This window comes from Hylaeus volcanicus, chromosome 7 (genome assembly GCF_026283585.1).
Source record: "Hylaeus volcanicus isolate JK05 chromosome 7, UHH_iyHylVolc1.0_haploid, whole genome shotgun sequence".
Lineage (NCBI taxonomy): Eukaryota > Metazoa > Arthropoda > Insecta > Hymenoptera > Colletidae > Hylaeus > Hylaeus volcanicus.
Window position 1 is genome coordinate 22,501,930 of NC_071982.1, and position 23,729 is coordinate 22,525,658.

General features: G+C 46.2%; 1 protein-coding gene across 10 annotated transcripts in view; it reads left to right on the forward strand.

Annotated features, from left to right (window-relative positions):
* LOC128880212 (obscurin) overlaps nucleotides 1-23,729 on the forward strand; it is a 38,793-nt gene that overhangs the window by 3,261 nt on the left and 11,803 nt on the right. For 3 of the 10 annotated variants that reach the window (XM_054130034.1, XM_054130035.1, XM_054130037.1), the window contains exons 4-22: nucleotides 9,229-9,338; nucleotides 10,539-10,697; nucleotides 12,499-12,621; nucleotides 12,829-12,999; nucleotides 13,941-14,022; nucleotides 14,278-14,373; nucleotides 16,856-16,948; nucleotides 17,926-18,090; nucleotides 18,177-18,314; nucleotides 18,395-18,815; nucleotides 18,969-19,175; nucleotides 19,469-19,507; nucleotides 20,285-20,530; nucleotides 20,657-20,798; nucleotides 20,887-21,278; nucleotides 21,346-22,250; nucleotides 22,335-22,450; nucleotides 22,537-23,000; nucleotides 23,543-23,686. In XM_054130034.1, the coding sequence (XP_053986009.1) occupies nucleotides 9,229-9,338; nucleotides 10,539-10,697; nucleotides 12,499-12,621; nucleotides 12,829-12,999; nucleotides 13,941-14,022; nucleotides 14,278-14,373; nucleotides 16,856-16,948; nucleotides 17,926-18,090; nucleotides 18,177-18,314; nucleotides 18,395-18,815; nucleotides 18,969-19,175; nucleotides 19,469-19,507; nucleotides 20,285-20,530; nucleotides 20,657-20,798; nucleotides 20,887-21,278; nucleotides 21,346-22,250; nucleotides 22,335-22,450; nucleotides 22,537-23,000; nucleotides 23,543-23,686 (4,213 nt within the window). Of the gene's footprint in view, nucleotides 1-3,153; nucleotides 9,055-9,228; nucleotides 9,339-10,538; nucleotides 10,698-12,498; nucleotides 12,622-12,828; nucleotides 13,000-13,940; nucleotides 14,023-14,277; nucleotides 14,374-16,855; nucleotides 16,949-17,925; nucleotides 18,091-18,176; nucleotides 18,315-18,394; nucleotides 18,816-18,968; nucleotides 19,176-19,468; nucleotides 19,508-20,284; nucleotides 20,531-20,656; nucleotides 20,799-20,886; nucleotides 21,279-21,345; nucleotides 22,251-22,334; nucleotides 22,451-22,536; nucleotides 23,001-23,542; nucleotides 23,687-23,729 lie in introns of those variants that run through there. The other 7 variants (XM_054130028.1, XM_054130029.1, XM_054130032.1 and 4 more) reach the window with 7 other exon arrangements.

A 23,729-nucleotide genomic window follows, 5' to 3' on the forward strand; every position in this document is an offset into this window, starting at 1 on the left:
ACTGGTCGTCGAGCCAGTTTCGAGTCGAGGCAAGAATATCGAGCGTCGTTAAAATTTCACCTTTGCATAAATCTGCAAGTGTCAAAATGATCATTGGTAGTTTTGCATTCAAACTCATCGCTACGGTATGCTAAGTCGCTTAAGTAGACCGGCAGTTGAAGCATACAAATCGAGTCAATTGACATATTTCCAAATAACTTGATCGTCCGCGGTCGGGGGAGAGTTATATTTAGAATTGGCGTTCATTTAATCGTAAATCACCGGTCAAGCTGGTGATTCGTACAAAATACACATGAATGGTACAGTATACGCGACTGGATTGTGTAAATGAAACCGTGGAAATAGCGTTCCATCTATTATTGCAACGTCGTCGGTTCATTTCGAAGGTGACTCAACTAATAATTCACTCAACGTTGGATAACTCTATCGAGTCGCCATTCCAAACGTACGAGACGACTTAATTAATACATCGTCACCGCCTTGCGCGCAAACAACGTCGTATGATTTATATCGTTGTCGGAATAATTGCTCCGCAGCGGTGGTGGCCTGTTAACGTAATATCGTGGATATCGTCGAGAGAGTACATAAGAAACAAATGGAAGGTGAAAAAGAAAATACTGGATTCGGCCAACGTATGGTCTAGCTACTACTGCTAGTTGGACGAGCCGACTGTTTCTCGAATCTCGAATCTCGACTCTCGACTCTCGACGAAACAACAAAAGCGACCGTTTCGTTATAGATGATTAGACAAATTGTCGATGGTGTTAGACTCGACTAAACGGTTTAGTCGACGCAAAAATCGATAGTATGCGCTCAGTCTGCGTTTCGGCCAACGGAAAATCGCAATCTTTGGCAGCCCGTCAACATCGTGAATCAAAGCAACGAGTCGAAGCGCCGATAGAAAATGTGGCGCTCGTACTTCAACCGGAAACTTAACGTCCACTTAGTTTCGATAAATAACGACAGCCTGTCAAATAAACGTTTGGCAAATTAAACGTCGTACACGACGCGCTGTCGACTATGAGAACAATGCTGCATTGTCCGTTGCCATTTTTCATTCGTTGCATCCGTTCGAAAAGAAACTACTACGCTCTGCTACTTAACTCTTTAGGTGGACGAATTGTACGAGGCGTGAAACGAGTGAGACGGGCGAATTTTTACTCCGCGTCGCGAGCTAAAATTTATTTGTTGTCGAGTTTGCGAATTATCGGCGTGGATCTAGCCAAAAACACAGAGACGGAAACAATTCGAGATAAATCGGTATCAGCCTTGGACCGCTTAACCGTAATTGTTTGGTCATAAGTCGAGCTATTATCGTAAATCACTTTGAAGGATCGACGAACAAATCATTCCCGATTTTGGATGCCGGTGAAACTGCGCGAAATTCTATCGTCTAACACGTGGAAACTACTTTTAAAGGTGGATTCAACATACACAGATCGATGCTACTTCCAAGGTGGATCGTCGCAGATGATCGAAACGTTGGAATAAACGTACTCGAATGGCAAATATGTTAGCCTTGTTTCAAAGTCGCCGGTGGGGCTTGGTGCCTAAGCGTGGCACGTTCCGTTCATTTTTCGCCGTAAACATTATCGTTCACGGCTGCACGGTTGCGGGTGCCAACGCCAACGCCAACGCCAACGCCTACGTCGCGACGGCCGGCAAGTCATCTGAAAATTAACAACCGCGACGAACGAAATTTCAATTGACCGAAAGCACATCGAGCGGTGGCGCTTGAACGACGCCGACGTCGACGTCGACGTTACATACTGTCGTACAGTATACCGAGTTCCATCATAAAATTTATTTCGACGTACCGCTGCCATATTTTGTATCGTTTTCAAATTCATGCACATCAATCGCATTCGGTAAACATTTCGCGACTCGACGCGCGTTACACCTGTTGGCACGTTCTCGGCGCGTATCGAGAGTTAACAGCATTTCGAAACTATTATAACAATGCAACCAATAATCGTCCCAAAACGTGACTGAAAAATGGTACCAGCAGTCTTATTTATCTTTTGCAAATTGCGAATAGCGACACATGCTTGCGCCAGATTTATCGCCCAGTATATCACTTGCGTTGCTCGGTTGCACGCGTCGAAATAAATAAACTCGCTGGTCGGTGGCATAAGTAATCGTTGGAAAAAAAAAAAGCGATCGATGATTTATCGCCGAGTAACTGCATTATCGAGAAGCAACGACGAATCTACCAACTTACCATCGGCGCCGAATCGATCGAGTTTCATCTTGGAGCCCCTGAGAGCTGTTTTTCTTCTTTACGCGTCGGTCGGAACTCTCTACGATACTACAAATCTACAAATGTACCAATTCAAATTCGAATATTTAATGCTAGTCACTGTTACTCTATCGGCTTTTGTTACAGTCTCGCTACCCGGGACTTTTTCTGAGACGAGATGTTGTTTCCGATAATATCAGACGATCAGATCGGTCAAAGAATTTCATATCGTACCGTAACTAGGTCACGAATAGTTTGTTATTCGTTCAGCCTGAAAAGCTGCGCGATTTATATGAAATACTGACGCAATCGCTACTAAAGAAAGAAATTGGGCCTGCGGTAGGCGTTCGTTGCAACAATCGGAACGCTTTAAATAGCCAGGCGTCAACGTTGCCCTTTTTCTTGATCGTTGGTGAAATTGTTGGAGCAAACATTCTATAGTCGTCGACGACGACGACGACGACGACAAACGTTTATTTCGCGTGAAATAAATTGGACGAACGAAAGGTAAAGCGTCCGCCCTAGCGTGTACGCCCTTAGCGGGCGCGAGCGCGAGCAGTGTAACTCCGTAACAACTCTGTTCTAAAGATGTATTGGAGAAGTGTAAGAAGGGTAGCTATTTCTGGTCGTGGGGAGTCGAGAGACTCGTCGAGAGAGCCCAAACGGCTCTTAGCCACTTGGTACATCGAGTAGTCTGGCGTTCGCCGCGTACCGTAATACGCTTTTCGGCAGAAACCAATACGGGATTCGTGCGCGCGGCCGTGGCGTGACACGTTTACGCGCGCTTCTTTGCTTGCCTCTCCTCCCAGTGATCCGCAAAGTTCTCGCGAGACGACAAACGACAAACCGCGAGTGGAGACACAGACAAGTAGACGGCTCCAGGTTTCCAGGTTTCCAGGTTTCCAGGTTTCCAGGAGAACGTGGAATGCTCGGATTTACGCGATCGCGCACGTTGCGCCCTGTCTCTTGGCAATTTTGATATTTCGGACTCGTGCGGTTAATTTCGCTGGATCCGTGATCGTCGATCGACGAGATCTGGACGAGACGGGCAGCCGTTTGCAAGAGGCGAAACTACTCGACCGGATCGTCCAACAGGTGATCGAAGCTGTGCGCGTACGCCAACGTATCCCCTATAAAAGTCGAATACGTTTGTCCGACGTACGTACACGGTACAGGTACGGTGCGGCTAACGTGAAAATAGATGGTGGTTGGTGAAGATAGGTGAAAGTGGCGAGGTGGAAACCAATCGTCACGATAAATTTCGACGGAAAAGTTTGGCCCTCGACGTGTGTTAAGATCGTTGATAGAAAAAAGTAAAGAGACGTGGCTTGACAATCGCGAAATATGTCAAGTTAACGTCAGTCGTTGCTCGATGTCTGTTGCGCCAATCGAGGAGCCGAGGCGGTCAAGAATCCAGGTGAAAATAAATCAAAGGGTCGTTTCGGGTGCTTCGTAGGGATGGGCAGTACCGCGAAAGAATAGGCTCTCTTTTCTACGACGAGGAAATCGTCGAATTGGCCGACTACCAGCCACGGAACGAACAAGAACTCTCACGGAATCCTCGGAGGCATCCCGCACGTAAAAATAAACCGTGGCTCTCGAGCCGACGCGACGCGGCCCGGCAACGGGTTCGACAAAAACTTTTTAACGAGCACGCGATGAATACGTCTCGTGGCGTACAGGTTTCGATAGATTTGCGCGACACTCGTATATCGTACACTCCAAAGTTGAACGGTTTACGTAAATTACGTAGAATGACGTTGACGATCCGGAAAGAAATCGGAGAATGTTACCGTAGACGTTTGCAAATGGGATAACTTGGCGATTAATTGGACCACGAGATCCGTAATGAGATAAATTATGAACAAGACGGAGAAAACATCAGCCGACTCACGGGTGGACAGCGGATGGATTAACCGACGCCACGGTGGTCGTCAGGAAGTCACGAGCAAACGATCGAAAACAAGAGTCGACGGTGTTCGTTACCAGGATGCCAAGTTTCTAGCCAATGCTGACACCAGCAAACCCTGACCAGGCGTTTATCAAACGGGAAAGAACCGAGTCTAGCGCCTCGTTCGGAAATAAAGCATAGCGTAAATAAAGTATCAGACGGAAGCGCTATCGATGATCCTGTGAGCTCAACAAAGAGAACCATGTCCTTTTGCAGGATAACGGGGCGTAGCAGGGGTCTTCCGAAGCCCAACTATTTTCCGTTGTTACCTCCCATTAGTCCAGCCGACGCGAAACGCTTCTGTCGTATCACCGGCAAGTCCTACGGTCTGCCTACTCATCACTACATTCCAGTTCTACTCGGTGTGCACACGCACGACAAATCGAAATGCAAAATCACCAACGCCTCGGGACTCGGACCGCACCACTACACCGCTGGTTTCGTTGTGGGCGAGAAAAAAAAACACGTGATCCTCAAGGACTATCGGTACGTGTTCCCGATCCTAGAAGGCGAGGGAGACCAACAGAGAGCTTTGAGAGAGCTGCTCGACGCGAAACACCCACCGGCCGAAGAGGAACAGTCGAAATTCGTGTACACCGTGGAAGAGCGAAGATGCAGTCTAGTATTTCCATCCAGACTGGAAGCCGCTGTCAGAGACGGAGACGTCAAAGACGTGATGCTCTCCAGGGACTGCGATACAGTCCTGTTCAGACTAAAGCAGGGGAAAAACGTGTCGGTGGATTTCAAGAATCTGAAGGACTTTGATCACCTCTACGATGGGCTAGGACCTAGAGAAGATGTGTTGAAGGAGAGAGAGAAGCAAGAGGCGGAAGCTAGAAAAAGGAAGAGAAAGAGACAAGCTGGACTAACGTACGCCAAGAAGATCTTCGAGGAGAAGGAAAGAGCTGCCGACGAAGAGGAGCTCAAAAGGACGAAACAGCTGAGGCTCAGAAGCGTCAAGGAAGAAACGACGGAAGAAAAAGTAGAGAACTGGAGACACGTAGACCTGGAACAAGCTAGGAACAGAGCTTGCGATTTGATCTCGATTGCGAGCTCGCCGAAAGACGCGGCAAAATGGATACCGCAAACTTTGGACTGGAACTCGGAATCGTTCCAGAATCCAATCAAGCCGCCATTGGTTCCCGTGATAGACAAATTACCGACGCCTGTCGTAGCAGAGCCTAGACTCGTGGAACAGGATGCTTCGTCCGCGTGCACGAGCCCTATTTCGGACAGCACCGCCGGATTCGAAGCGATATCGATCGTGAAGCCATTCGCGCCGCTAAACATAGAGGCGGACGCGGCCCTCCAATCGGCGATACAAACACAGACACAGACACAGACACAGACCGTTCCAGGCAGCGGCAGCGATTCGAGGGAACCGTCCGCGTCGAATGTGAACGCGAAACTCTCCAAGGTCGGCAAGGACGCGCTAGATCAGTTACCTCGCGTGGACGAAATTGCAGAACTGGTGCAAACTCTCCGCAAGGGTAAGGAAACGACCGTCCACAAAATTAAAGGTCTCAAGTTGGACATAAAGTCTGCCCAGAGATTTATCGCTGGGCAGAAAGTGGAGACGCCAAACGGACCTATTTTCGTGCCTGGCCAGACGTTGCAAACACCTCAGGGTCCTGCTTTCGTTCCGGGCTTGACGGTCAACACTGCCGATGGTCCTGTCCTCGTTCCCGGCCAAATTTTCAACGTCAAAGAACAGGACGCGAGAGAAACGGCTGTTTTCGTGGCAGGACAAACATTACCAACCGAGCAAGGTAGCAAGTTTGTTCAAGGCCAGACCTTCCACACCAGCGAGGGAGCCAGATTCGTGCAAGGTCAGACCGTGCTAACCGACGAGGGTCCCAAGTTCGTGGCTGGTCGAGTAACGCAGGATGGATCGTTCGTTCCCGGCCAGACGATCGTCACCGCGGATGGACCGCGGTTCCTGCCAGGTCAAACGGTCACCGACCATCGCGGAGAACAGATATTCGTTCCAGGACAGAGCGTACAGATTGGCGAATCTTGGCAATTTGTCCCGGGCCAATGTATAGAGTGTTCGAGCGGAGAGTCGAAATTCGTACCGGGTAAAACGATCCAAACTCCTCAAGGTCCGCAATTCATTCCCGGCCAGTACGTTACCACGAATTCCGGAGAGAGCCGCTTCGTCCCTGGGATCCCGAAAGATACGGAACAAGGAACGGCGTTCGTTCCAGGTCTGACACTGGACACTCCGAAGGGGCAAAAGTTCGTCGAAGGTCAGATCTTGAAGACACCGGAAGGTGAAAAATTTGTTCCAGGTCGAAGCAGATCGAGCAACAACGAGGGCTTCGAGGGCTTCGAGTTCGCCGCTGCCAGCAAGTTCGATCAAGTCGTGTTTCACGATGCAGGTCCGATCGGTATACCCGTTGACCCGAACACGGCAAACGTTTCTACTCAAAAGAGCGAGATATTCGGTCACATGGTCCAAACGGAGAGGGGCGTTGAATTTTATCCCGAGGACACGAAAAAGCTACCGGAAGGGAAGAGAATCGTTCCAGGGCAGCTGGTACGTGGCGGTGGAAAGGATGGTCCACGATTCGTGCCAGGCGTGATGACGGAGGATGGCTTCTTACCCGGGCAAATCGTTATGACGGAGAAGGGGGAACAATTCGTGCCCGGGCAGGTGATCGACACCAGTAGCGGTCCGAAATTTGTCCCTGGTCAAATGGTCGAGACTCGAACCGGTACGAAATTTGTTCCTGGTCAGACCGTGGAAACTGCGGACGGTCCCCGTTTCGTACCAGGTCAAATCGTCGAGACAAAAGTTGGTCCCACGTTTATTCCTGGTCAGGTGATCTCCACGGACGACGAAGGCTCGCGATTCGTACCCGGTCAAGTGGTAGACACTCCAGACGGTCCTAGATTCGTGCCGGGTCGCGTCGTAGAATCCGGAGAGCTAGGAGTGACTTTTGTACCTGGTCAGATAGTCCAGACCGAAGAGGGGCCGCGATTCGTTGCCCCCGATTTAACCGACACCCCGGAAGGTGAAGTGGAGTTTTCCGTTCAAGGTTTCGAAGTCACGCCGGAAGAGCTGCGGCTGTTGAGGCCGCAGCATCTGCACTACAATCCTCACGTCGAGCATCACGGAGAGACCAGCATCGACGCTAGAATGCTTCGACAGTTATCAGAAGCAGGCTTGTCGGTGGGACGAAAAGTAACCACGGACCTACCGGCCGTCGACGTTGACGTCGATCCAAAGGCAGTCGCTCTGGAACACGCTCTGGTAATGGCAGAGAAACTCGGATTACACGGCGATACCGCGGTGAAAATGGCACAAATTGTGTCAACCGTTGCCCAGTTGGCGAAAAATATTGCCGTTAAACAGGAACTGGAGGAATGTCGGGCGACTGCTACTTCGAAATTGACCAACGGCGTCGGATGTTGGCTCGCAAACGACCAACGAACCGGAGGCCAACAGAAGAAGGAGAGTAGGAAGGACGATTGGCTAAGAAACGCGGTCAAGACCGCGATGTCCAGCGCTGTCGCAGCCATTGCGAACCAATCCGTCGACACCGAGGACGTCGAGCAGAATTTCGTTTACTCCTCCATCAGCGAAGCTTTCAACGTTCTTTTGCGGCAAAAGAACACCAGTATAGAGGAGTCGGTCGAAGAAATGTTACAGATACTTTTGATTCCGCAGAACCGAAGCAGTCTATGTAGCTCGGCTTTGTTAGAATTGCTAGAAACCAGAAACAACAAACTGGAGATTCTCAAGTCCACGGTCGACGGCCACTGTTTGAAAGACGACGTGGTTTTGGACAGATTGTCGATGGTTCTCGAGGAAGAAAACGGAACGGATCTGGTTGGGGCAGCGTTCAGAACAGTCTCGAAGAATGACTCGGAATTGGTCTCTCGAGTACTCCGAAAAGTCTCCGAAGAGGTATCAACGATCGAAACGGAAAAGGAAGCGGTCGATACGGTCCACAGAGCGATCGTCCATGCCGTCAGAGAATCGAGCGAAATTCGTGTCCAGGAACTGCTCGTCGACGACGCCGACGGAGAAAACGTCCGAGAAATGCTCCTTCAGGCTGTAGGATTGGCCAGAGCTTTGGGTATGTCCGATACTGCTACGAGCCTTCTGGCAGTGGTCAGCGACGAAAAGTCGACGCGCGCGTTAGCCAGCGACAGAGTGACGTTGGACGTTCTGAGAAGGTTGACCGTAATGAGGAAACTAGCCGAGGAAAGGCCACCTTTCGTCAACGTTCTGGGACAACTCTGCAGCGACCCAGAATTGGCGAGAACCGATCCGCGACTCCGAACTCTCGTCAGAGAAAGCGCCGCTCTGATGATCGTCCCCGAAGATGCACCTTTGCAATCATCGGCAGACGTACCAACGGCTTTGCTTCGTTCCGACAACAGTCTGGCGATGGAGGAGTTCCTTTTGAGAACAAGTCACAGATCCTCGAGCATTTTCATGATCTTGAAACAGGGACTGCAGGCGGTGGTTCCCCGAGAAGCCTCCAGATCGGTACTGACCGGTCAAGTGGCCTATACGGTACTCGACGAGGATGGAATCCACCATTTCGAGCCGCTTCACGTATTCTCGGCGCTCAGACTCAATCGTCCCACCGCTCATCGTTTCTCCATGTACTGTTGTCCCGTCGCCAAAGAAGAGGATGCGGACGTTGAGATGCTCTCCACGTTCACCGGGACCACTTCGATCGCGAGCAGCTTGGACGGATCCGGCAACGGCACGTATCATCAGAGGCAAGAAAACAACGGTGTCGTTATGTCAAAGTCGGATCGATCTCGCGGATACTCTGCTAGCAGGGAAAACACGCCGAGTCTTCGGAGATTGAGCAGTTTCCAGCAAGAGAATAGCTGTGAGCGGGTAATGTTAAAGGATTCGAGAGTTTGTCGATAGTACGCCATTTGCGCTTTCTTCCACGATTCGTTCTTTAAACCTGTTTAGATTCAGGTGGAATTTACTCGAAACCTTTTCGAGAAAAACTTGCGATACAAGTACAAGAACTCGCGGCAGTATACATCTTTGCGTTTGTTACAGAAATCCTTGGACAATTATATCGTCGTGAAGGATTACAAGAGCGAGACGGATGGATTCACCGTGAACGTTGGCGACATCGTCGAGGCCCTCGAATATGCCGATCCAGCCAAGTAAGCGGCCTCCAGTCGGTTCGCTTCGTATGTAAAACGAAGGGAAACAAATTTTCCACGGTGTCTTGTTGGATCGTTGACTTTGCGTGTCAGAGCACAGCCGCGCTAAAATCTATTTCCGTGTGTGTGCGTGTGTGCATGCAACGCGTGGCAGGCCAAAAATAATACTCGCCGCAGACCCTATATAGTCTACGCGTGTACGGATAGAAGCCATGCGATCTGTCACTTTTGAAAAAACTCTTTTCTTGTGCACGATTTTCTAACACGTTCGAACGATGCATGTCTTCTTTGGAAGAAACGCAATTCGATGTTGTCTGATTCCGAATCTTTGACCATGGTACGAGGAAACGTTTAAACGCTATTAACAATTAATCCTGTAAATCGCTGCTGTAACACCGCTTTACGCAACTTGTCCTTTACATTACACAAAAAGAAAATATAAAAGATGGTGAAACATTATAACGCAGCTCCAAGTCGCCGACAGAAATTACGGCACTGCCGATCCACGTGTCAAAACGTGACGAATCAGCCCGTGTAGATTTCTCCGTTGCTTATTTTCGCGGCGATATTTTTACGCGGAACGACGTTTCGCCGGCGGCGTTTCTCGCAGGAGCGTTTATAAAATACGTCGAGGGTGCGGGAGCATGCGAACGCAAACGGAAAATTTCGCGAGGTCCACGGACACGCGAAACTCCGACAACCTCGAATCGTCTTGCAACAGCTACCATTCTCGCGACTCGGTTCGATGGACCGTCGCAGCCGCCGCCGCCGCTGCGCCGACGAAAACAAAACAATCGTCACGTTAAACCAGTGGTTCTTATCATTTCTAGGTCGACGGCACAATTTTCATTGCCTAATTCGTTATCTTTCGGAGGTGCGTGATTAAGAATCACCTCGATCATCGAACTCGTCGGACCCACGATTGGGGAAATCTTGTCCACGTAAAGAACGTTAACTGCTACAAATAGACTAGCCCGCTATAAATATGCTCCGTAAACTGAATAACAAAAAAGTGCAAATGCCTGGCGAAGCTAAAAGAGACGCGAAAGTCTGAAAGCATCGCGGGATTCGCGCGCATTTAACGCATCGCTAACCCGCTTCGATTAACGAAGAATAATATTTAGTCTGCATGGAAAGCTCGAGTAAAACGGGCAGGAGCCCGAACCGAGGATCTATTCCGGGTGTTTGACCGTGTTGTAGAAAGATCAAGCTGGATCCTGATCTGGAGATCGGACAGGTCGGCGATGTGCTGGACAACTCGGCAGCGTGGCACAAATTGTCGGTACGGCCGCGTAGGAAACACGCCGATCCTCGTGCACGAAACATCGCGAGATCGAGTTCGGATACCAGCCTTCAGAGGTAAAGTATCAAGTCACCTTCTCGATAGCGAAATTTACGTTCCGAAAAGACCAGATGTTGCTGTTGCGAAAACAAATCTCGAGTAAACCGAAGAAACGTCAAGATCGATTACGACGCGACGGATACCGGCAAAGATCATCGACTCGATGCTCCGCATTGAACTCTGCAGACTTGGCCAAGGGCGCGTCATCGTCAGGCCTCGAGGCGCTACCGGTCACTGAAATATAGTCTCGGCAGCTGCGAGCCAAACGACAAATTGTAGCTACGCGATCGTTTTCGAATTTGTCAGCATTTGAGTCGCGACAGAATCGAATGAATACGACAATGTGAATCTGTAGATGAATCGATGGAAAGCTTGCGAACGTCGCGTCGCGATTCGTTCGAACAATAACAGAACAACGGTCGAACGGTGAGGAAAGCGAAGGCCTTCATTGAACGACAAAGACTCGATGCAAAAGCGACAGCGAAACCGAAACCGCGTTTACACCGACGCGCACGACTAAATCCGTGCACGAAATATAGCAACGACAGGTGCTCCGGTCAAACAGTAGCCTACACGCATTATGTTAACGGTGAAGCCAATGAACTCGTCGTATTTCACCCCTCCCCCTATCCTTCGCGATCGTACCGAAACGACTATCTAACCCAGTATTTTACAAAGTAAAGGAAACGGAGGCAGGCAATGTGTGGTGGCACCTTCGACACACAGTTCAAGGCGCCGCGAATAAAAATTTATTCGGAGACGGTTCCCGCGATTAGCTCTCGGCCAACAAAATCACAAATTCGATACCGCGCCAATTAACGAATTCGCATCGAATTTAAATAGCTAGTGTCAGCAATCGTAGGTGACGTTGAAACGAATTGTATGGATAATTAAGTAAACGCGAATTTACGTTAGCCGACCCGATCGCTTTCGCGTCTTTTAGAAAAGTTGTGACATTTTTAGAATTTATTTCTGGAAATGCGTTGATTTAACGCTAAATGTCGCATCTAAATAAGTTCCGATTACGTAATTTAGCGAATAACGTCTTGTTCCGTTCTATTGGCTTGCCAAACTCGATTCCTAGGAAGGCGAAATAACGGTCAGGTCTGAAAATAAGTTCGCGCAAAGGTAAGGTTCAAGCTGAAACATCGATTCACCGGTACTTGTTCGGCAACGAGTAACAAGTACGCTGTTTACTATTTACCACGGTATAACATCGAGAAGTTGATTTTTTGTAACTTTGAACAAACCTGCGCTGTTATACCTGCGCGCGTGTGTGTGTGTGTGTGTGTGTAAAATTGGATTGGATTTATAGAGTACCATATACGATATACAGTTTCCATTTATTTTCGTTTTGTTTTGTGTTTAATCGGCACGATGCTTGTTTTACCACCAAACATTGGATGGATTCACTGTATTCGGAGCTTTTCACGCTTTGAATACAAACACGCAAACAATTTTTCCGCTGACATTAGAAATAGACCGGAATATGACTAATTACCAAAAATACACTTCTCTCGGGTTATTAAAAGGAATAGGTAGATGGACGAGTGCGTGGGCGACGAAAAGTTATATTTGAATTTAGCGAGTAACAGTAACGACGGGTCTCCCTATTCTCGCGTTCGTTCATTCAATGAAACGCAAAATTTCTTGGCCGCCCCTTTGGCTCGTTAGGCCTTGAATTCACCAATACCATTTCAAGCGAACCATTTCCATTACCTCCCAACGATGGAAATGGATTCGGTCTACATAAATTTATCTCGGACATCAATTTTTGTCAAATATTTATTTATTTTTCTTTCTTCTTTTATTTCGCAGAGTGTATGTTCGTACAGCCGATTCAAGGGAAGGATGGTTGCCTATGTCCATCTTGATGCAAACCGCTCTCAGCGAGGACTCAGCGACTGGACACCGACCCGAGGATTCGCATTTTCGAAGAGAGTGAGTTTGTTAGCCATAATCAAAATAAGCGATTAAAGCAGCTCGAGAGAAATGACTATCCTTCGCATGGCGAAATTCTTCGAAAAGCGATACATTTTTATAAGCCAAGAACAAGAACAAACACAACGATGCTTGCTCGTTTTGAATAGGTCGAGTGAAAAACTGATTTCCGTATGATTCCCTTAGCTAACCGATAATCTTTCGTAGGGCTGTAGTGAAAGAACTGGTCGAGACCGAGGAAGAATTTGGCAGAGACCTGCAGCTGGTCGTCGAACGTTACTTGAATCCGCTCGACAATCCAGACGTACCACGGGTCGTGCGCGACAACAAAGACATCATTTTCACGAACCTGAAGCAAATCGCCGATTTTCACAATACGTATGTATACAGGCTCAACTAGCATCGGCAAAAGATACAAGTTCACTGCGACACTTTCCATCTGACATTGATCGTTAAAGCGCGCATTCGGCTGAGCATTCGCTTCGATCGATCGCGATCGTGACGAATTTACGAACGCGAATCGAGCGTGTCCTCGCTTCGATGTACCATCAACGAATGTATCGAGCACCAACGTCTCGGCGCGGCGGCGTGGGTACTCGCTATTCACGCTTATACGGCGCGACGTCCGTTCAAGATAAATGCACACCTTTAAACGTACAACGACTATTCGCACAGTGATTCACGCAAAGCGCAAGATACGATAAATATTCGTATAAAAAATATACGTCCGCGTTCACCCGTAATTTAATATGTATCAGACCCGTCACGATCCTCTCTACCTGTCGATTTGTATCCGAGTTGAACGAAAAAAGATGAAACACACGCAAACACGAACACATCGTACACGTTTACCAGCATACGTTTCTTTTCCTTTAGCAAAGCGAAACGACGTAAGTTGTGCGAATAAGGCATATTTTTGTGTGGCCGTGTGTTTCGTGGTAATTAATCTTATGCAGTATTTAATACGATCGAGTTGTTTCAAAAGTGTGGAGCACCTTTCCTCGTATTTAAGAGCACGCTTCCGAATCGTACTGCTCACCGTGTCCCAATATCTCGGAAATGAGTTTTTTAAAGAATTATTCATTAATACATGTAATAATATAATTTAGTATGATGCTATCGATAACACTGTCCTATTTAATAAACTTGGAGTGGTTGCGATGGTGTTGCGAATAGTTAGCGAACATGTCCCGAATTTAATAGTAAATGTTGCCCTCCTATACCCCTAAATGTCGCATTGAAACGATCGAGGATGGACTCGTTCGCCGCGTAGGCATGGCGTGTGGTTTAGCGTGGAAATTAATTCGAGCCTTACTTAGATCGTTCGGCAGGGTGTTGATCGAGGGTGTCAAATACTATGCGGATCAGCCACGTATGCTCGGCAAAACATTTTTACGACTGGTAAGTGAATGAAACATATTTTATTGCGATTTCAACTATCGAATCGATCGGTTTTTCAAGTAGAAAAGTAGAAAGTTTTTTTTTTAACGAGTTCATATCGAATATTTTGTATTTTCTTTTTAATTTGAATTTTATCCAAACATCGTTTCGAACAATCTAACGGAACGCCTATGTTTGACAATGTATTATAGTTTGCTCTCGAGATTTGGCAAAATGTTAACGATACGATATCCTAATTAAAAATTACTGCTCTAGGAGAGAGATTTCGACAAACACGTGGCCTACTGCAGGGACGAACCGGGTGCTCAAGAGTTTCTACAGATGAACGACCCCGTACGGGAATACTTTGAGGTCAGTTAGTCGATAATTAAACGCATCGATTAGTATCCATAGTACCGTATGGGTAATAATTGTATCTTTGAGAACTTGTACGCAACAAAGTTTGAATATTGGAAAGTTGCCGCGTTTCGCGAAGCGAACTAACTAAGACGATAAGAAAGATTTCCGTTCGATGAGTTTGTAGTTTGCCATTTCGACGCTAGGATCCACGATACCGCGGCATCTTTGGCCCAAATCAAAAAGCAATTTGCTTTCCAACGATTTCGTACGCGCGCTCTCGATCCGTTCGTGACGATTCTCCGCGCTTCGATGAATTATAATTATCTTTGACAATAATTTACTTTTACGAGCGTTTCACATGTTATCCTCGTAATCGTTTCACATATATTTCTTTTTAAATAAAAATCTACTTTTTCGATATAATTTTGCGCGCAAATCGTATAATGTCTGCCGGACGAAAAGACTTGCAGGATATTCCGCGGTGGCCGATAGTTTTGTCCATGGAAATCGGAGGAAATTTCGCGATTACGTAACAAGCGGGGGTAAGCGGGCGTCTGTCCAGCCCTCGAAATAGCTCGAGTTTATTCTTAACGCGCGGGGAACATCTTTCGCTTCTGTTGCTTATGCGCGAGAGTCTCGCGGCCAAGACGCGTGCTTTGAAAAGAAAGGAAGAAAGTGCCACGTTATCGAGCAGTGATGTCAGAATCGCTGCTGTCATTTCGCGATAACAGAAGCCGGTGTAACCCTTCTTAGATGAGAAAATGGAGCATTCAACGCTGAGAGCTATACATACATGTATATGTATGAATGTATGTATGTCGGAGCAACATTGTATGTAACTGTTAGCAGCGTTAGCATACCCACTGCTCGTGGGTGGCCCCAAAAGTATACCGAGCTACGACGCCGACGCCGACGCCGACGCCGACGCCGATGCGTCGTTTCGTTACATCAAATCCGTTGTTTGCTTTTTTCTCATGATTCGTCGCGTTATTTCTGGAACTTGACTCAAGATCAGCAAAATTTTCACAACTCGTGGACAACCGCTTAATAACGTAAAAATTAAAATTAGATTGCGCGATACAAGTTTAAACGTGTCTGGTTTCAAAGGCGCCTTAGGGACGTTAAGATTTCTCGTTTATTATTTACGTTAGCATTTACGAGACGGTACTGTCCGTCGTTTGTAATTTAAATGTACGTTCCATTTATTTTTGCCGCGCTCGTTAGAATCCATTCGACGCGAAAAGGGTTGAAACGAGACTAATCAAGGGACGATCCGGAGACTGTTCGCGTTGTTTTTGTGCGTGGTCAGTCCACGAGTTCGTTCGGCGTCTAAGTATAGACGTGGCCGTATTGGTCTGGTGGCGGGTGATTTTCGGTAACCACCGACTGCGGATCCCCTTCGAGGAAGAGAATCAACGGAAGAGCAGGGACTCGATCCAGTCTGCGACCAGTCGCGGCATCTTCCTCGAACCGTCTACTCGAAACACGAACAACCGTGTTTTCTGTTTACCTCCCTTGACCCCGGTTAACGTGTGTTTGTGTTAGCCCTTCCGTCGACGTCGACGTAAGGCGTCGTCGTCAGCGCCGGTGCTTTTTTTTGTTTCTGTTTCTGTTTCCGTTTCCGTTTCCATTTCCGTTTCCGTTTCCGTTTCTCTTCAGTCCGCGTTCTTCGTCAATCGAACATTGTTTCATCCGATCAAAATTCGACATCGAACCGGTATAGATATTTTCTTCAAGTTTAAAAGACTTTACACTTTATCGATGAATTTCTGTTATTTCTTGCGTCGAAATCGATCGTCGAATTAATCTGTTTTCCGAGTTTCAGCTATCTTAGAACCGAGTCGAGTCGAGTCGAGTCGAAAGTTTAGTCACGTATCGCAGGATACCGCCAACTTTTTAAATTGAAATTGTGAAGCAACTGCAATGTGTAGTTTGGTAGCGAAAGTTAAGTTTGATATTTGGGTAGAAGGCGATTCGTGAAGATATCGGTAATCGGCACTCGTTTAGAACGTTAATCGTAATGTTGGCTCGTGTTTGTTAAACTTAGAGTTCGATCGATTGGAAATAGTGTCGTGAAAAGTCTAGTCGCATCCAAAAATACGCATCTGTTCGTCTTGGTGTCGAATTACAGTTGCGAACAATTGGTTGTTCCACGATGTGTTAATAGGACCGAGGCAAGAACAGGGTGCGTGTGTACCTGTACAAATCCAAATGTATTCTTACGCATTCTAATCTTCATCTTTCGTTTTGAAACGTTTGCGCGCAACGCTATAGTTTGAACAATGACCAACATTTTCGTAGAATTGTATAATATTTAAAATATGTATGGAAAAATGCATCGATAAGCTTAATATCTGTTTGAGATACGCGTACCTACGTCGTAATAAATCAAATTCTTTTATTTATGTTATTTACGTTATCAATGTCTGTCAGGCAAAAGGAGCAACCTTGAAACAAACATGGTACGGGTTTGTGAAAACTTTATTGTTCGCAGGAGTTGAGCCAGACTCTCCACGACGACAAAAGTCTATCGGAACACTTGAAGCTTCCGATACAACGCATAAACGACTACCAGCTTCTGCTTAAGGTAAAATTAATCATCGAAACATCTGTTTTCTCCGCGTATGCAATTTTTCGCGACCTGGCCCCGTTTCGAAAAAGAAATTATTACGCTGCCGTGAATCCGCATCCGAAATACATTTCAAGGGTGTTTGACGGAAATACAGCGTGGCGAGTGTATCTTTTGAAAGCATTCCGGTAGTTGTGCATAAAACACACGCAAAGATAAAGATGCTGCTGAAACTGAAACTCGATAGGTCTCGTATCGAGCGTCGTTGAACGCTTTATGCTTAACGCGTTGTTCGATATAAATCTCTCAAGTTTTCGACACTTTTTGCTGCTGTATTGGCATTTAAAGAAAACCGACTCGATGATAGACACAGCGACCTGTAAAATACGCAAGTGACCTATATTCGTGCCAAAAATTCGTTCGTGTCAGACAAAAATAGCTCGGCGCTAAAATACTTGCCGCTTCACCTTGAAAACGCATACCAAAGTATCAATTATTGTATGGATATTTTATTGTAATTTCTTCTTGTCCCTGTTTTCAAATTCCACGACGACTTTATTCCAACGTTGCGTTCCCATGACGGATCTCGGTATTCGGTATTCGGTATTCGGTATTCGATCGACTTCATTTTACTCGAAACCACCGCTTTTCACCCATGGTAGATAGATATAGATCGAGGAAAGCCACAAAGTTCGACGAGGTATAGTTATACAATAATACCGCGACGGAGCGTATCTTGGTGGTGTGCGAACGAGTGGGCGCCGTACGGATTTAGCAAGCTAAAAACGGGTCATCTTCGCGACGCGTTATCCTTTCCATCGCTACTCGTCTATCGTAGAAAAACTGTAGCATAGGTCTGTTCCAAGCGAAAAATAAAAATCGTCGAAATTGACAGTTGAACTCGTTGGTTAACGTAAACGTAAACGTCGAACCGAGGCCACGAACGAGATTTTCTTATTTAAAAAAGAATATTAAATTTCCGCGATTGTCTTCAGGAGCTGGTCAAGTATTCGACCCGACTAGGCGAAAACTGCGACGACCTCCAAAAAGCTTTGGAGTTGATGCTAGGTATCCCGCACAGGGCAACGGATAACAAATTCATAAGCAATATCGAAGGATACAAAGGAAATATCCATAAACTTGGCAGATTACTCACGCATGTTAGTACGGCCCGACTAGACTAATTTCGATCGCGATTCCCTTGTAAACTGTACTCGCATATAAAAATATGATTTTGCGGTAATAGGAGTGGTACACGGTGATCGACAAGGACAACAAGAACAAAGAGAGGTACCTGTTTCTGTTTAAAGCTCGCATACTCGTCTGCAAAGTCAGACGAATATCGGAAGACAGATCAGTTTTCGTCCTAAAAGATATTATTCGAGTGAGTATATATATGTATCTACAAGGTTTCGTTAAAGTAACGCATTTTCAACTTGTATTTTACGTAAATCTGATTGTCAGCTGCCAGAAGTAGAGGTAAAGGACCATCCAGAGGATCTACGGACTTTCGAGTTACACTGTCCATCGAATCCTGCGTACCCCGTCACTTTGGTGGCCCACAAGGATCCTGTAAAGGTCTGCTGGCTGAAAGAAATTCGACAATACGCGAGCGACGTGGTAGCCCTCGCAGAGCACGCCGCGGACGATTTGCAGTTAACAGAGGTGCCCGAAACGAAGGAAGATATCAAAGGGAATCCAGGAGCTAAGAAAGAAGGAAATCCAGGATCCGAAGAGAAGCCCTGTCTTTCGGAGAAAAGAAAAGAAGAGAACCCAGGGAATCCGGGCAACCCAGACAGTAAGAAAGCCAAGGTTGAAGAGGAAAGCGCAGACATGTCTCGAAGATACTCTGCGAGTCGATACAGCTCTTCCAAACTTGTGGAAGGTACTAATTAATGTTTTTCTGGCCGATTATTCGGGAACAAGAGCACGCGTAGCTTTTTACGTGCTCTTTACGAAGAAAACCACTATTTTTATTAATCGACATTTTTACAATACTATAGACCCGATACGGTTTTCTTTTGGTTAATGCTCGCAGAATATTCCTCGGTGTCCAGCACTCGCAATGCCACAACCGCGTTCCTCGAGTCATCTACTAGTGCCGTGAAGACGGAGTCGAGTTCGAGTTCCTATCAAGGTAGCAATGCTGCTTCGATGGAAACCAGATCGAACATGGGGAGGATCACCGAGGGCGGAATAGGAAAACCAACGTTTGTCAAGACAGTCCAAGGCAGCAACGTCGAACGTAAGTAGTTAAAAAGTAGTAACTAAACCTTGTATCTTGTACCATAAAAGTAAATGGTTAACCGAGAATGAGAAATAGGAAAAATGTCAGCTGGAAATATTTGTTTAATTTGTACTGTACATATACATATAATACATATTTATTTTCAAAGTTTCTTTTCGTTAATTTTGTATCGCGTAACGTTGTCACTGATTCAAAGAATTCGCGCATCGTTCGATACAAATAAAAAACTATTTTCGATTGCAAACAGCAGAATCGAGCACATGACGTAAGACACATTTTTACTGTTCTAGCGATACCAGAAAATAACGTGGCACTGATACACGCCGTAGGTAAAGTGATCGACGCAGTTTCTCTACTATTTCGATCATCCGCCGTACTGCGCTCTTTTCTGTCAATCTCTTGTTTGTCGTACCGTATCACGTATCATTGAAATGTTCCGTATTCTTCTTATTCTTCCATCTTCCTTCTAGCCAGCTGGGTAAAACGCTTCCACACATTCCACTAGGCGGTTGGTTAAGCTTCACTGCTAATCCTAGATGTTGTTACAGTTTATCATTCGCCAACACACATGACACGTTTTACAACGCAACACAACTTTCGATCATCCTGCATACTGCACACTGCACACTGCACACTGCACACTGCACACTCATCGACTTAACACGATTTCGCTTTACTGTAATTTACATAGACTTTTCAAGTAGCAACTCTTTTTCATTACTTTTTCACAAACATTTGCCCCGATTTTACGTAGGAAACTACATATTTGTGTCCCTATTTTTGTCAATGTTAGCTACGTCTATTCGTATCACGCTTCTCACCGTCGCGTTGATTAAGCAAACGAGATATAAATAAACAACGACACAGTGAAACGCGGTAGTACAAATTAAAGACGTGTAATACTTGAATTTTAATTACTGTCGTTTCATTGAGAGTTGAATAAACTTGTCAAAGTTTTATCCTAAATTTTGATTAATCTTGTATATACGTTTTTTTTTTGTCACGCTTACAAAGAGACAGGCAAATAATTTGTCTAAAACAAGAAAAGTTCCATGTCCTGTTCGGCATATTATTTTTCGTTAACCGTTCACCATTTTTTCGCATAGCTGGAGAAATGGCCAGTTTCGAGTGCACCCTGTTGCAAACCGACTCGACTACAATGGTGCAATGGTTGAAGGACAACAAGCCATTGGACGACAGACTGGCCGATCGCATAACAGCTTCCGCGGTTGGAAAAACCTTCAAACTCACGCTTCAAAATGTCCTCGAATCGGACTCTGGTATTTACATCGCCCGAGCTATAAACAGCGAGGGTCAATCCACGTGTACAGCACAACTGATTGTACAGAAACGTAAGCGTACCAATGATGATGAGTTTTTATTTACTTTCTGTTATCGTTATCGTAAATGATCGAATCCAATAATCGAAACGATAATAACATTTGACACATGTATCTAAATTGGTCTAACAATCGCAGTCACTCCGGAAGAGAAGAAAGCAAGAGCGGAAGCTAACGCGCCCATCTTTTTGGTACGATTGAAAGACACCGAGCTGTTGGAGAATACGTATCTACGTTTCATGGTCAAAGTAAAAGGAGATCCGAACCCTGACATGAAATTGTAAGGAGACTACCGTTTCTTTATTATTATCCATCGAAAAAAAAAAAAATGACGAATGTATTCCACGTAAATTTTGCTTACTATCTAGCTACAAGGATAATGTTCCGATCGACGCAAACCATTCACGCATAAAAATTGTCACCGATCAAGCGGATAAAGGGTTCTACGAATTGGTTATCGATGACGTGCAAAAACAAGACGCTGGGAAATACTCGTGCACCGCGAAGAATCGATACGGAGAAACGTCGTGCGAAGCATCGGTAACCGTAACCGACGAAAAGTTGCTCTACCTTCCAGAGAACTTTCTCGAGCCTGGTATGGAACCCCGGTTCACCTGGTTGCGCGATGGACGACCATTCGATCCCGAAGAACGATTCAAGGTGCTCTTCCAGGACAACGAGGACACTTTAGCGTTGGTATTCCAGCATGTAAGGCCCGAAGATGCTGGCCTATACACATGCGTTGCGCAGACTAGCACAGGTAATTTCTAATAGAAGAAAACAAGTATTTACTATTTACTATTTACCTTGAAATTTCGATCGTACAGGCAACATTAGCTGCAGCGCCGAGTTGACAGTCCAGGGCGCGGTAAACCAACTGTTGAAAGACCCAGAGAAGCCAAAACTCGTTTCAGAAATGAGACACTCGGAAGCGAGCTCCGGTGGATCGGCCATGTTGGAGCTTCAAATCAGAGGCTACCCGAAACCTGACATCAAGTGGACCAAGGACGGTAAGGAAATCGTCGCTGGTGGAAGATACAAGTACCTCTGGGAGGATGAGGAATCCATGACTCTGGTGATAAAGAAAGTGACGGCAAAGGACGCGGGAACGTACACGATCAGAGCGAAAAACGAGCTGGGCGAAGACATTACGCAGATCGAGCTAATCGTGAAATCCGCCCCAAAGGTTATCAAGAAGCAAACGGACGTAACAGCCATCATGGACGAAACGGTGACGATGATTCTAGAGATCGAAGCCACCCCATTGCCCGAAGTGAAATGGTACAAGGACGGTCAAGAAATTAAAGAGAACAATCGTATAAGCATCGTCAAGGAAGAGAACGACACCTACAAACTCGTTTTAAAGAACGCTCGTTTGGACGATGCTGGATCTTACTCGATCGTTGCGCGTAACGATGTGAATCAGACGACAGAGATCTGGAAGGTCAGAGTGATAAGTCCGCCAAAGATCAGGAAAGGATTGGGCGAACCGCAGATCCTGAACGAAGGCGATACGCTTACGTTGTTTGTGGACGTTGACTCTCAAGTGCCACCCACTGTCAACTGGTACAGAGACGGCCAGATCGTTACGCAAGATAGTCGTGTTAAGATGCTTCGAGAAGGAAACAGGTTCGTTTTAAAGATCACGGGTGCGTTAGGCGAAGACGCGGGAGTTTACAAAGCGGAAGTCATTTCCGAGCATGGCGCGGTGTCGGATGAAACCAAGATTCAAGTAAGAAATAAATTGAAATTTTTTATTTGTCGCTTCTGTTGACAATTTTAACACGAGTAACCTCTCTTTCTCTCGTTTCTTTAGGTAAAGGGTGTTCCGAGGTTCAAAACGAAAATGAGTGACGTGACGGTGAACGAAGGTGAGACAAACATCGAATTCTGCGTACAAGTGGACGGTTTTCCAAAGCCGAGTGTACACTGGTATGTTAGAAATCTTACAATCAATTGTTCATCCAACACTCCAAGTCCAAGTGTAATATGTAGTAAACATAGATTCGTCCCAACAGGTACATCGGAAACGTAGAGATTACGGAAAAACGTAAAGAGTTTACTCGCAGCGAAGAGGACGACGTCTACAAATTGCTCATCTCGGATGCCAAGTCCGAATTGAAAGGGACGTACACCTGCATGGTGAAGAACGAGTACGGCGAGACCAAGAGTAGCTCGACGTTAACAGTGAAAACGAGGCCGAAATTAATAAAGAAGTTGGCCGATCAAAGGATAAAGGAAGGCGACACGTTAAAGTTGATATTCGAGGTGGCCGGCACACCGGATCCCGAAGTAAAATGGTTCAAAGACGGGCAGGAGGTATCCGCCGATGCACGAATCAAAATAACGAGGGACAGCAAACGTCAGGAGAGCTACGATTTGACGGTGACTTTGGTTAAAGGTTCCGACGGAGGCGTCTACGAGGTTCGAGCTGAAAACGAACTCGGATACGTTACCAGCAAAAGCAAAGTCATCGTAATGAGTAAGTTATCGTCAAAGTTATTTTCCCTCGTTTCCCCTACGAAACGAGGTACAATTGTTGCGCTGCTCCATTGCCGACATGTTTGATCGACCATATAAATATCAATCAGATGTATCGGTTAGATGAAAATGCAAATTGAATTGCATCTAAATAATGTTACGAAGAACGTTAAGAAACGAATTTACGTATTTTTAATTGACGAGAATTAACAGCGAACCGTCCTCGTTCGCGTCCGCGTCCACCCGTGCGCCCGTGCGCCTAGACTCTAGAGTCTAGAGACTATCAACGTTCAGCATGTACCAAGCCAAAGGTACGGTTTCGTTTTCATTTTGGTCGTTTCCTCTCCGAGAAAAACGCAACACGAATTTCTAGCCTCTTTCCTCTCGTGTCTTTCTATCTGGCCCTATCCATGTCTTTATATTCGTTTTGTTTTCTTGTACTCGATCTGATAATCACCATTTTTTCGTCCCAAACGTGATCGTAAAATATGTTAACGATTTTCCGACACCCAATCCCAATGTGTGCATGTCTAAATTCCATAGCGAAAACGGAAGAAACCGTCGATGAAAAAACAGAATTGACAAAGGAGACGATCACGGTAGAGGAAGAGGAGACGACGGTGCAGAAAGTCGAGGAGGACGAGGTTGGCCCGAACAAGCAACACGCGGAGGAATCGGGACCGGAAGGTAATCGAATGGTCGTCGAAGAATCGATAATCGATCATCGATC